The 14,295-nt window shown below is 28.7% G+C and overlaps 2 protein-coding genes across 7 annotated transcripts in view; one reads left to right on the forward strand and one right to left on the reverse strand.

Annotated features, from left to right (window-relative positions):
• Positions 1-14,295, reverse strand: part of LOC111684676 (RING finger protein 17) — a 136,229-nt gene that overhangs the window by 37,870 nt on the left and 84,064 nt on the right. The window lies entirely within an intron of this gene.
• The window catches only part of LOC111684679, a 39,972-nt gene that overhangs the window by 21,236 nt on the left and 4,441 nt on the right, over positions 1-14,295 (forward strand). For all 5 annotated transcript variants that reach the window (XM_046949892.1, XM_046949890.1, XM_046949891.1 and 2 more), the window contains exon 3: positions 11,882-12,076. In XM_046949892.1, the coding sequence (XP_046805848.1) occupies positions 11,882-12,076 (195 nt within the window). The remainder of the gene's footprint in view (positions 1-11,881; positions 12,077-14,295) is intronic.

Consider the following 14,295-nt stretch of genomic DNA (forward strand, 5'->3'; position numbering starts at 1 on the left):
TGATGAATGTTTTTTTTTGCACTTTTTACGCGTTAATGAGTGAATCCCACAAAAAAGAGGATATAAATTATTATTGTTTTGCATACACATTATGGCTTTTTGTTTGTATGTATGTTTGTTTCTGGGTGTGTGTATGTGTTTGTGTAAAAGGATAAGTATGTTTGTATTTGTTTTATTCACATTATGTTTATATGACAAACATACTTCAACAAACATTCTCTCATACAGCTTCTTGCTTGCTGCGACTGCAGCTCTACTATAATGACGACAACAATCTCATTATTTTTTCAGTATGTTAAGATGATGTCTTTTTTTGGTATTAAATGAAAATAAAGTCCACTATATAGGATTCAACATTTTACCTTAATTTATGCATATTTAAATGTGATAAACTCATTGAAAATTCATTCAGTTTCTTTATTGTTTTTTTTTTATTCATTTCATTAATTCTGTATTTGTGTTTTTGGTTTTTGCAGTTTATTTATTCCCAGAATGTTAATTGTTTATAAGTGTTCCGTTGAAATCAACATATTTTCATATTTTACAAATTAATTACTATTGGATGAGGGATAAGTTACGATAAATTCAGTATTTTGTAACATATATAAGTGATAAATTATCATCCTTAACGCCAATAAAAATGAAAATTTTGTTCCCTTGAAATTTTCATTTCCCTCGAAGGGAAAGTTACTATCGTGAACTTGATGTGAACAATTCATTCTCGATAGTTGATTTTGTAGGGAACAGCTGTTCAATGTTTACAAAATTTCATCAACAAATTTCACAACTGGGAAATTTTTTCACGATAATAAAGTTAGTGAACGAAAAAGTAAAAAGGGAACATATTTCATATGAAATGATCATTGGCGATAGTGGTGAATAAGTTTTTTTTTACTTTTTTCTGTTTTTTGTTATACAAATTTATTAAAATAAATATTTACTCTATACACAGAGGGAAAAAATTATACACTCCTGATACAAAATACTCACCAAGGTGTTTACAATTTTGTCAACAACGTCCGTTGTCAAAGTATATACAATGTATATATAGTATGTATACATATGTATATTATACATACGTAGACAAGATTATGTTGTTGTGAGATAACTCAATGTTGTTAATAATGCAATTATTTACAGCAATCCGTTGTCAATAGTGAGCTTACCACGTTTGTTAACATTTAGACAACGGATGTGTATAAAATTTAGATTTCGACAACGAATTGTTACAATGTTTACAACAATAAGTTGTCTGACAGCATAGTGTTAAGGTACGTACATGTTATTGAAAAAGTGTCAATTTGATACAAGTCGTGTATATTTAATCCATTTGTCCATCTTTCCGTTATGTAGCAATTTTCAAGATAATTTGGTATATAAGAACAATGTTAATTGAAATGGTAAAAATCGATTCATTATTTCGCATAGACCCTATACAACCTTACCTCCCAAATAGAACTTTTGAGCTTATTATTCTGTTAAATGTTTTAGTATCTATAGAATTTTTCTTTGTTTTATAAAAGTCTAAATGATGCTGCCGATTTCCGTAATGATGAGGCCTTATTTGACCTTAGCCGTGAAATACAAACTTCCTTTCATCAATGTATGTATTATGACGAAATTTTGCATAATTAACTTAAATATTAACGTAAATCTCTCTATGCAAATTTATAAGGATATGATCATATTGTTACTTGTGTCGCCATATAAACACTCTTCTAAATTATCTACAAATTGCTAGAATTCTTCGAAATTAAGGTAAAAAATACTTAAATACTTCATAGCTTGAAGCAGTATAATCATGAGAGGTATAGAGAAGGTCCCAGCAAAAATAAAACGAAATACTATTTAAGTCAATTTAGTTGTATTCTATAATACTACAATTTCACTTCTTAATAACTTTCAAAAAAATTATATAAAAATTACTTCCTAAGAATGACTTCAGATGTACTGAATATGGAATCAAAAAAAGAACATACTATGACAAGCCTGCGTTACAGTCATAATTTCTTCAGGTCTTTTTCAGTACTTTCACGGAGTAAATTTTACTTCTTTTTCGCTTCTTTGGAAGTTTTTTTTGCTGGGGTATGCCAGATGTTAAGTCTCTATTTTAAAGTTGATAAAATGGACTTTAAGATGTGATTAAGAAGTTTTGAGGTCAGATTCGGATTGAGGCCGTGTGTTGGCTTCAAACATGAAATAAGGCATTTAGGACCTGGAGTTAGAAGAACATTTTAATACTTTTTTCATTCTTCAAAAGGTACCTTTTGAATTTTCTATAGTTTGAACCTAGAAACATGAAATTAAAAATATTGGGCCGGAGTATGTAAGATAAACTTTTGAGGTGGATTTTTTTGGTACTTTTTTGGTTTTTAAAAGGTAATTTTTTTAATTTCCTATAATAATGTCTCTAAAATGAAATTAAGCATATATGTATTAAAAGGCTGATTTTTTAGTACTTTTTAGTTCTTTTAATGGTAAGTTTTGAAAAAATCCCTACTAGAAAAAATTAACACTTTATTTATAGAAAATGTTCCCTTAATTCTTCATTTGTATAAAAATATTTAGGGATTTATAGAAAATTTTCAACCACAAATTTTTACATTTCTTAAACTGTTATAGGTAATAGTTCTCCTATCCAATATATATTTGCTTATTGTGTAAGGAAAGAAGGTGTAAACGTCATTTTAAAGATTTATTTTTTTTTGCGAAATTTAAATTTCCATTATGGTTTTATTAATATTTACAGAAATTATTTCCATACTTTTTGGTCATATTTATATTGTGGGATAAACGAAAATTGTACATTTGTATTGACGTTATGAGAAAATATTATTTGTTAATAAAGACAAATTGAATTGTAAAATTTAAATTAGTCTTTTTAAAGCCAGTAGCAGGATATTTTAAATGATAGCAAAAATGTAAAATTTAACGGGAAAAAAATTATCTTAAAAATGTAAAAAATATTAGGAAATATAAAAATTTTAATCGTAAGTGAATGTAGGTCTGGTTTGATTTAAATAGTTAAAATGAAAAATATCTAATGGATATTCTAATGCTTTATAGTAGAGAAATATGAAATTCATTTCTAGAGTGTTAAGACTGTGTCCTATTTAATTTGAAATTTTTGTTTAGGTAATTGAAATAAGTTTCTTTTTCTTGTTGTAAATTAGAAAAAAATGCTACAACATTTTATAGGATACAAATAGTTAGGCACACACGTAAAATTGGAATTGAAATTAAAATTTATGCATTTTGCCACATTACGCAACCATACATGCAACATTTAAACTCCAAAGTTTAACAACGAATGCATGTGAAATTGTGTGTGAATAAACAAAAAAAAAATTCATTAAGAAATACACGCATACAAAAATGTTGTATTTGTTTAAACAAATCAGGAATGGAAAGTTGTTATTTTATAATACATAAATATAATTAAGTTTAAGTTGAAATCTAAAAAAACTTGTTCTAAATATGCTCCCTGGAAAAACTTAACTTGCCCGGTAAGCAGGCAAGTAATGAAGAGGTAATGTGTTTGAAGATTTTTCTTTTCTTATAGAAAAAAATCTATAAAATAATTTTTTTAATTAAATCTTAAAATAATTTTTTTAATTAAATTTTCCATTAAAACCCAGCAAAAAAACTTGAATTTAGAAGGGGTTAACATTTTCTTACAAAATTGCTTACTACGATTGCCTGCAACTAAGGGAGTTAAGTAAGTAGTTTTGATTCTGAGAAAAAAATTGTCTACGAGGATACGCCCACTACTTTTATTATTAATACTTTTATTATTAGTAAATCGAAAACAATACATCAAGTATGAAAAGTAAGCACTTACTATTATATGTAAGTTGTTTCTAGACCCATTCTAAGTAAGGCCAAAGGTATGTAAAAGTTATTGAAACTAAAATAGGTATAACAAAACTTATTGTCAAAAACTTTTAGTTCGTTCAAAATTGATCAACAAATTAGGAATATAAAATCAGTACTTTATGGATATTCGGACGTTTAATTGTATATATTTGGGTACTTTTTTTATAAAGCATTCTGTTTTGTACCAAAATGTTTATTTCGTCAATGTTGATGCAAAAAAGTATTACCAGTGGATAATATCGTAACAAAAGTTATTTTTATATAATTGGAAGTCAGTAAACATCAATTTCACAGAAGGTAAAATATAATCATTTAGTGACAGATTATATTTTACCTTCTGTGAAAGTGATGTTTACTGACTTCCAAGACAGCGAAAAGAATCCAATATTTATTAAATATTTTTTTACTGAAATTTTTTGAATTAAATTTACTTTATTTTGAAGTTAATTGATAAATTTATGTACCCAGGAAAAATTGTATTAGTTCTACAACTAGTTCCACATGATTTTAGCCTGAACTTGTTCTAGTTTGGTGTTGAGACCAATGATTTTTGTTCGAAATTATCACCTTCGGAACTGGTTCTGAGGAAGTGTTATAGAGTCGTTCTTTAGAACGCTTCTGGAACTTGTTCTTTAATCAATGATTTTTGTTTGAATTTGTCAACCTCGGAAGTAGTTCTAGGGAAGCTGTATAGAACGTATAAACAAATATTTCTTTTTTAGCGTTTTTGTTTAAGATTAGGAGCAATTTTGAGAAACTGTTGAAGTTTTTTTTTACTATTGCACCAATATTATTTACATTCTTTAAAATCTTGTAGTTCAGTGGAATACAAAAAAAATACATTTAAACGCGTTTTCTATTTCGATAAAAATAAGTTTATAAATTTTTAATTTTTTGACATTTTATTTCAATTGATTTCAAGAACATGTTTCGGATCTAGTATGCGTTCCATTGAACTAGTGCAGTGGCAATGTATGACAAGTTTTAAAGAACTAGTTCATTGAAAACTATTTAGAAGTATTTAAGAACCACAACAATATTCTAAAGAACGGGTTCCAGAAGTAATGGCGTCATTATCTGAAGTGGTTCTGTTTTCACCCGTTCTAGAACTAGTAGTTTTTAGAACAGGGTCTAAAATTTTTCCTGGGTAATTTATTTATTTATGTTAATAATATTTTAATCAAATTAGTTATATTCTATAATACTACAATTTCACTTCCAAAAAAGAACATAAAAATTACTACTCTAGAATGACTTCAGATGTAGTGAATTTGGAATCAAATAAAAAAAATATCTCTCCTTTAACCAGTCTGTGTTAAAATCATAACTTCTTCATGTCCTTTTCAGTAATTCCATGGAGTAAAGTCTACTTCTTTTTCGTTTCTTTGGAATTTGTTTTTGCTGGGTAAAACTAACATGTTATGTTACTTTTGATTAATTACGAGGGAGTAGCGATCCACACCGGGTAATGCTAGCTTTTAATAATAAGATAAATTTTCTCTTTATTGAAAATAAATAATTATTTATAATATTTCAATTACATTAACTGATCCAACTCTAGTTGAAACTAAATATTATTTCGTTTGTCTATGTGCGTCTATCCCAAATGAAAACTTATTGCACCATACATTTTACCACTTATCCACTCTCCACTAAAACAAAGACATATTTTTAGTTATTTTAATTACCTACGCTTTTTTTAAATGAGGAAAAACAATGTGGTAATTAGTGAACAAACATTGATGGATGCCAACTAAACATTAATGTTAACTAAAATTTATATATAATAAATATATAAAATTTATTTTTATTTAGCAATTATCTCATTAAATCAGTTACTGTTATACAACATAATTAGCTTGTTTGTTTATGTTCAAATTAGGCCTTTAAAACATTTTTTTAACTAAATAAGGATCTTTAAAAAGAGCGTGATTGAAAAGCGAAATTAAATTGTTATTACATACCGTTAAAAAATCTGCTGACACAATGTTGTTTTAATGTTAAAATATTTTAATCAACAATTTCTAATATAGAAGTTAAAAACTATAATTAATTTTCTAAATACTTTATAGAACGACCTTGTGTTTAAACTTTATGTTTTATTTATTTTCCCAGGCTTTTTACTATGTGTTTGTTTTACATTTATGTTTGCATTGAACCCAACTTTAATATTGAAAGTTGTTTAAACTAATGCTTAAACTTACCCCGTTATTATCTTAGACAATGGTTAATTGGTATATATATAGAAACATCTTACCTTAAAATAAAACAAAATAAAAAATATTAAAATTTTGTAAAAAATATATATATTTTTTAGAAAACAATAATTATTGCAAAGTCTTGGCTAAGAAGACATGTATGAGAAACGAGGTTAACCTTGTAAACAGAAAAAATACTATAAATATTGCAAACATGCAACATGTTAGCATAAAGCAATCACCTCTTCGTATTACTGCTAATAATGTATAATGTTATATTGTAAAAATGTTTATAACTGTTTATTTTACTATTGTGTTACATGAAGATCCTTTAGGTGTAATAATAGATACATTTACAGGTCGTCCAAATATTTTAACACCTTTTCTTACCCAGCAGTTCGACAAAGAGTCAATGCATACGAAAAAGACAGTAATTTCCACTAATAGTTAACCACCTGGATGATCGTAATTCGTATGTTTTGGGTCATTCGTCACGAATGTACCCTTTGTAATCGAGACAGTGTCCTCTTTGTAAGCGGGAGCGGAGACAGTCGTCTCTTTACTGTATTCAAGTAACCTAGAGACTATACTCTTAAAAGTAGTTTTTTTTGTTGTTCTTCCGAAAGTAGTTATTTTACACATCTTTTGGAGAAATTATTATTACTTTCTACTGATATGCCACCATCTGGTTGACTCAAATTTATATCTTTCGGGTCAATAGTCACATTATTGTCCCATAGTATTCTAGAGAGTAGACACTTGAAATTTTTAAATTTTAGTTCTATTAATATCTTACCACCTGGCTGACTCCAATTTTTGGTCTTTCGTCACAAATAAACTCTTTGTAAACGAGAATGAAGACAGTCATCACTTTAGTGTCCCCTTTGTAAGCGAGAGCGTCACTCTTTGTAAGGTGTAGAGTGACGATTGACTTCCTCGTAGGACAAGCCCATGTTAAAATGGTTGGTCACCTAGGTAGTCAGGTGGCTAGGGGCCACCACAAATGGTAGGTTAAGTGGTCAGTTCGGGACTGTCCCGTCGAACTGCTGGGTAAAGAACGAAAAACTACCAAAAAGTATGCTTTGATTAATGATAAAGTACTAAAAAGTAGATTCTCATTTACTCCGGTTTGCACATGCAGATTTTTTATTACTCATTTAAACTAAGCTCAACTTGCTGTTATATTAAACTCAGAACAAATGTAGGCGAACTTTAATCGATTTTTGTGTTTTCAGTTATGGATTAAAGTGCAGTTAACTTTATTAGTATTGTCAACTTTTCAGTCAAAAAACATAAACAGCTGTTTGCTAATATTACTTTTCTAAAATGAAAATTTTTAGAAAAACAACATTTAAAACAATAATATTAAAAAAATAAGTTTTTCTTCCTACGTGTTGATTATTTTATTGTTTTTGTAGATAGCGTTTTCTTAGTTATAAATAAGGTTTAACGTAAGTTATTACTAAGGAGCTTACTTAAGGTGGAAGTACACAACACGCATTGTACGCGGCAACGGGGTTATAGGTTTCCTTCAAAATAAAGTTGAAATAGTGTATTTTCATTTAACAAGTTACACACTGTAGTTTGTAAAGCGTCTGCAGCGAAATGTTCAGCAACATTTAACTTTTGACGCGTCGGAAGCTGATCAGGGTTGTATTTTTTTGTGTAGAATAAAAATATACTAATATGAAATAAATTTTAGAAACAATAAAATAAATTATTAATAATTTAAACAAAAACTTAAAATTTTGGTTTTTTAAACAGTAATAATGTTAAAAAAGAAAGATCAAAATGAATGTTTAAAAAGCGTAAAACGCGTGTTGTGTATTTCCACCTTTAAGGAGATATGTGATTTAAGCGTTTAGACTGTGCGATAAAGAATTAAGCAGTAAGACAGTAGATATACGGTATAATATAAAAATGTCAAAGTTGGAGAATGATTTCAAGATAAACTGATGAAACATTTAACCCTCCACAGATTTTTTAGTTTTAAAGTTTTTTTAGCATTAAGCGTTTAGGCTGTGCTATAAAGAATCAAGCAGTAAGACAGTACCATAGACATACAGTATAGTAAGGAAGGCGCCACGCCAAAGTCAAAGTTGGAGAAAAATTTCAAAATAAACAGATGAAACATTTAACCCTTCACCGACTCCAAACAAATAAATAAACACACATATTTTCTCTAACGGCTACTAAATGTGTGAATTATCACTGGTCACACTATAATTATAAATCAGTGGAGCCCAAGATTGCCATTTCATAGCACGCGTGATAGGGTAAGAAAAATTGTGCTGACGCTTAGTTGAGATACATACACTGTAGGTTTAATTCTTCTTCTTTCCATAATGAGCAATATCAGTTGCTGATCAGCACTTGTCTAAGCAAGGTCTGTGCACGACGTTTTTAAAATACAAACAGAAATACAACAAAAAAATGTTGAGAAAGCAGAACTAATATAGAAGAACATGAGAGACTTTGAATTACTTTTTAGTTTGTAGTCCTTTTATTAGTATACTTTTATTTTAAATTGAATTCTGTTCTCTGCTGCTTTACTAACACAAATAAAACTATGGTAGTATGTATTTGAGCACCACTGTTACAAACCAAATAGTCATGCTTTTAATAGAGGGAAGTAAAACCATGATGATGAAAAAAAAACACAGAAACATAAATACTTGTACATCTAGTTAATGCATTTTTTTCGCTAAAAATTTACTAGTATTTTGAAAAAATATATAAAAATAAATTTCATCAAGGTCAACAACCATTAAGATGAAAAGCGAAAAAACAACAACACATTTTTCAAAAAAAAAAAAAAAAAAAAAACATTAACTTTACACAAACTAGTGTTAATGCTCAAAAAATTACATCATTCTTGGCAAACAAAAAAATACTTGCATTTAAATTTTGCAATTGTCATCAATAATAAAAAATAACAATACGTAATACAAAATCACGCCCGATATTTAGAACATCAATTGTAAACGCATAAGGTGGTGATGGCAGAAATTATCAATGACCCTGTCAAGTATTTCGATATGATGTTGTTGATTGTTTATTTAATATGAATTAAAATTAAATAAAGAAATATAATGGGTAGAGTCGGTTTAGCCATTAAAATATTTTTTAATGTTGTTTATATTAAAAATTTTATAAAAATTTCAAGTGAAATATGTTCCCTATTATTGTTGACCAACTTTTTTGACGTGTAAAATATTCTGCTGTTGTGACATTATTTGATTAAATTTTGTAAACAATGAACAGCTGTTGCATACAAAATTATCTATTGTGAATGAATTGTTTACAGCAAGTTGAGTTGCATGTTTCCCTTCATATTATTTAATAATTTGATCAGTGTAACTGAAAAATTTTAGAATTTAAAAATATGTTTTCTAAACATAAACATTTGACGACTAACTTTGGGTGGTCGTTAAAAACTTGTTAACACTTCAGTATTGCAGAAATAAAAGTAAGATAAATGTATTTATTCATTACATACATACTTGATGTGGTGTAATCAATGATTGACACCTTTACAATAAATATTGACTACCATGGCATTTAATTAACACTGTAGCAGCTGGTGCTAATGCTACAAATGACTAATAATAGTTTTTTGGTGTCAAAAATGTTGACAAGTTAACACCATCAAAGCTGATAGGAGTAAAACAAATAGTGACAACATAACAATTTAAGTCTAAAACAAAAACATTTGTGCTAAAAATTCTTAATATAGCAAAATTTACAACACCAGAATTGGTCAAATATCGGCAGGAAAAAATTTAGAGGTAAAAAATCTTTGTGTGGTACGAAGTTGTATATAAAATGGGAAGGTTTTTGTATAGAAGTTGCACTTTCCGCTAACGAATATTTTCAGAGTTTGCATCAAATCTTTGTATGGTATTGAAATAAGTCTTTGATCGATATTGAAATAAGGTTAAGCAGATATCGTTAAGACCAAAAAAGTCGAACAAAATGTCATTTAGTTTTCAGGGGGGCTTCATACATCAGGATCATAAATATTAGTTTAAACTTAGTCGATATACAAGTATATTAAACATAATTATGAGTTTTGTCAAAAGACAGGGGGTTCAGTAGTATCGGGAATAGGTAAACACATGGACCGATGTTAATCATTTTTCAGTTATACTATAGAAGACCAATTACATTAAATTATCTTCAAAATTGTCTTGTAGTTTGAATACAAAGTTAACATGACAGACGGACAGACGTACAGACATTACTAGTCGATAGGTAAAATTAAAGGTGGATAAAGGACCAGTATTATTGTACATTACAAACATTAGCACACACACACTATTCTCCCTTGTGGTATGATGTATAATGAATATTTTATACTCGGAGATTCGGAGTTATAATTTTTATGATTCTGATGTACGAGGTTCAAGAATACCGGACAAATAAATATTATATAGTAATCATGTCTCCTTAAAATAGAAATAGAGTGTTTAAAAAAAGAAGGTTGAACTATCTTTAAACATCTAAGTGAGTCTTTACGTACGTAAAATCTAATGAAAAATTAAAATGAAATTCCAACCGTATGACAAAATGAGAAAAAATTTCGTGTGATAAAACAATAACAAAATAAGATCGAAACAGCTGTTTCTCTTTTATTGTATGTGTTTACATAAAAATACATCCCTGATCTACTGCGACTTGCATGTTTTTCAAGTCATTAAAAAAATAAAGAGAGCCATGTTTTCTCTCAATATGTGATGTTTTTTTCATATTGCATTTATACTATCCTATTCGTACTCTACTTAACAAAATTTTGACAGATCATATTACTTGTGTGTAAAATCAGCCTATGTGTGGCCTGTTGTAAAAATGAATTGAAGGAACACTGGAAAGGTTACAGATATACCTTTCCAGTGTTCTTTCATTTCATTTTTGTGCCACTTTAAACGTCAGTGGGCCATGTCCTCATACAAACAAATACTTTTTTTATAATGCAGTGGACTTGGTATGTTATTTTTTTCAGACACAATACTACTAATTTGCTCCTTATATGCAGACGATCGAAGTAAGCAATTACCTAAATCCTTATTTATAAGCGAGCGAGGTAAATATTTGTTCTAATAAGCATCCCATAATATATTTATGCACATAATTTTGTGGGTCTACGATTTCGATATTTTAATGTTGTTTATATTAAAAATTTTATAAAAATTTCAAGTGAAATATGTTCCCTATTATTGTTGACCAACTTTTTTGACGTGTAAAATATTCTGCTGTTGTGACATTATTTGATTAAATTTTGTAAACAATGAACAGCTGTTGCATACAAAATTATCTATTGTGAATGAATTGTTTACAGCAAGTTGAGTTGCAAGGGAATAACAAAAGCAATATAATCTCCAAAGTTTTAAATAATAACGTACCATTTTTGGCACCCAAATAACGAAAATGTTGGCCATGTTTCAAGTACTTAAAGTATTTAAAATAAAATTTACACACTACAACAATTTGTGGTTTGTTTAAAGGTGTGTTGTATTATGGTTGGTCGGATGACTACGATGATTGCGGATTTGCTTGTAAAATAATTTTCAATTGTAATTATGTAATTGCATTTAATCTTGACATTAATGCGGGAATAAAAATCATGAGCTTTATTTACATATTCTTATTTATATACATCATCATGGTAGATAATATAAAACATAATCATAAACCTTTTAAAGAAAATTGTTGGCTGCGATATTCAGTTTATTTCAATTTGACAGTTAAGGATAAATGTTTTGAAAAATGGAATTTTTATTTATTTATAAAAATTTTATAACTTTTAGATTGCCGTGAATCCACCCGCTCGAAACGTGCCAAAAGAGTAAGAGCCCCCGAACAGGTACACTTTGAACCAGAACCTCATCAAGATTTAGAAAGTGATGACAGTGGTAGTCAAGAAAAAGATCTGCCCGAAATACCCACCAATTTTTTGAGTCCCTCCGTTAGGGAATATTTAGAATTGGGAAAATCAATACCAGGTAAGTGTAAAAAATAAATTAATTAATAATATATGTAAATTCAAAACGTATGATTGTTGTGGAACACCTGTTTAAGGAAAAATAACACCGTTTAAGTGCAAACAAAACCTTAACATTAAAAGTATTTATAAATATAAGATTTATGGCATTTTTATTTTTTGAATAGGTTCATTTTTTGGCTCACTTATTAAGTAATGATTTTTTTGCGGATTGCTTTTTTATTTTTGCTGCATACTTCACAAATTTATCCACCACAAAATGTAAAAATATAAAATGATAAAAATAGCAATATTAAAAAATATATGTATATACTGACCAACTTTTGTATTTATTTTTATAGTCATAAATAGACTTAAATAAATGTATTTCGCCATATGGAAACAAATATTGAAATATATAGATAGAAAAAACACTGAACTCACAAAAAAGCAACAAAAAGAAAAAAACGGTTGAACAATAATTGAGCTTTAAAAATGACCCCAAGGCAAATGAATGCTGTTTTGAATCCATTTAACAACTCCTTTTCCACGCCATTTGCGTTATTGTGTGTATGTGTGTTGTGGGAAAACAATACTGGTAGGAATTTTTACGCAATTGAAATGGGTGTAAGGAAGATTTCTCATTGGTAAGGTGTTACCGCCTAATACTAAATGAAACGTATGAATTATGAATTATTTCGGCTTGCATTAGTATTCGGAAACTTTCTGAAACATTCATAGAATCTTCCATATATTCTATAACCATTCGTTGAAATATCCTGCAAAAGTTGAGACTACTCCACATGCGAGTGTAAAGAGTTATCAAGTTCTAGGAAAAACACACATAAAACTAATTCCTAAACTTGGCCTTTGTTCAAATTATGGAGCCACATAATCCACAACAGGGTCCAATGTAATACCGACCATGGTTTCTAAGAATTTAACATATAGTTATTGTATTCTGATGTTATTGGTGGAGTAGATGTAATTTAATAATTTTTAAAGAGTAAACATTAAGTTATAAGTTATTTTATTTTCGTTTTGGTAAAATAAATAACAAAGTGGGAAATCTAAAAAGGAAGGCGTGGCAACATTCATTTAAAGATAATTACCCCTATAGCAAAACATTTCACGTAAAATATGTTCCCTTTTTCACTTTATTCGTTCACTAACCTTTTTGTCGTGAAAAAAATTTCGCTGTTGTGAAATTTGTTGATGGAATTTTCGAAACATTGAACAGCTGTTGCATACAAATTCAATTATTGTGAATGAATTGCTCACAATAAGTTCACGATAGCAATTTTTATTTCAAGGGGAATGAAAATTTCAAGGAAAATTTCACTTCTATTTGCTAATATTTATTTGCTTTATAATACATCCTTAACCCTCGTAAGAAGTTTGTAATTCCGTTTGTAATTTATTTAAAATAATTTTCCGATCCGTAAGATATAAAGGGTTGGTTTTCTTATCCAGTTTGTTAAAATCAACTTTCTTTAGAGTCCTGTTCATAAATAACGAAGATATGAGTAAAAATTCTCTGAAATCAAATCTCTGAAAATCAAACAAATAAGAGTTACGTAGGCCGTAAATGGTATGCTTTCTTATATACATTAGGTTGATATTTAAAATAGGAATTAAATACAAATTTCAAAGCTGCACTCGTATTTTTAAGCCACAAATTAGCGCTAAAGCCATTTTCTAAAGAGAGCCTTATATGGGGTCAATTATCGACCGATCCTCATAAAATTCGTTAGAAATTTACTACTATTGAATTTCAGCGTTATACTCATATTTTCAAGTAAGTAACGTTTAAGTTATTTTCTGAGGGGTATCTTATATGAGGAGTAGACTCAATTGTGGACCGATCCTCATTAAATTAGGTATAGAGATTTTGGCACGTAAAAAACTTAATTATGCAGAATTTCAACGCTAGACCCTTTTTTTAGGTCAGCAATGGGCGTTAAAGTAGTTTTCTGAGGGGGCCATATGAGGGGTAGGGTCAAAGGTCAAGGACCGATCCTCATTTAATTTGGTAGAGAGTATATAGAACTAGAGAAAGAAAACAGTCTTAACACAGTTATGAGTGTTAAAATCCTTAACTATAGGAAATATTTGTAGAAAATTTTAGCTCTCTGGCTCCTTCCGTTTCGACTTTTGGCTCTTTCAACGGACGTTTGGACATGGCTAGATCGTCTGAGAATTTAATAGGGTTACAGAATGTTGGGTATAAAAAATAGATTT

The sequence above is a fragment of the Lucilia cuprina genome, chromosome 4, assembly GCF_022045245.1.
Source record: "Lucilia cuprina isolate Lc7/37 chromosome 4, ASM2204524v1, whole genome shotgun sequence".
Lineage (NCBI taxonomy): Eukaryota > Metazoa > Arthropoda > Insecta > Diptera > Calliphoridae > Lucilia > Lucilia cuprina.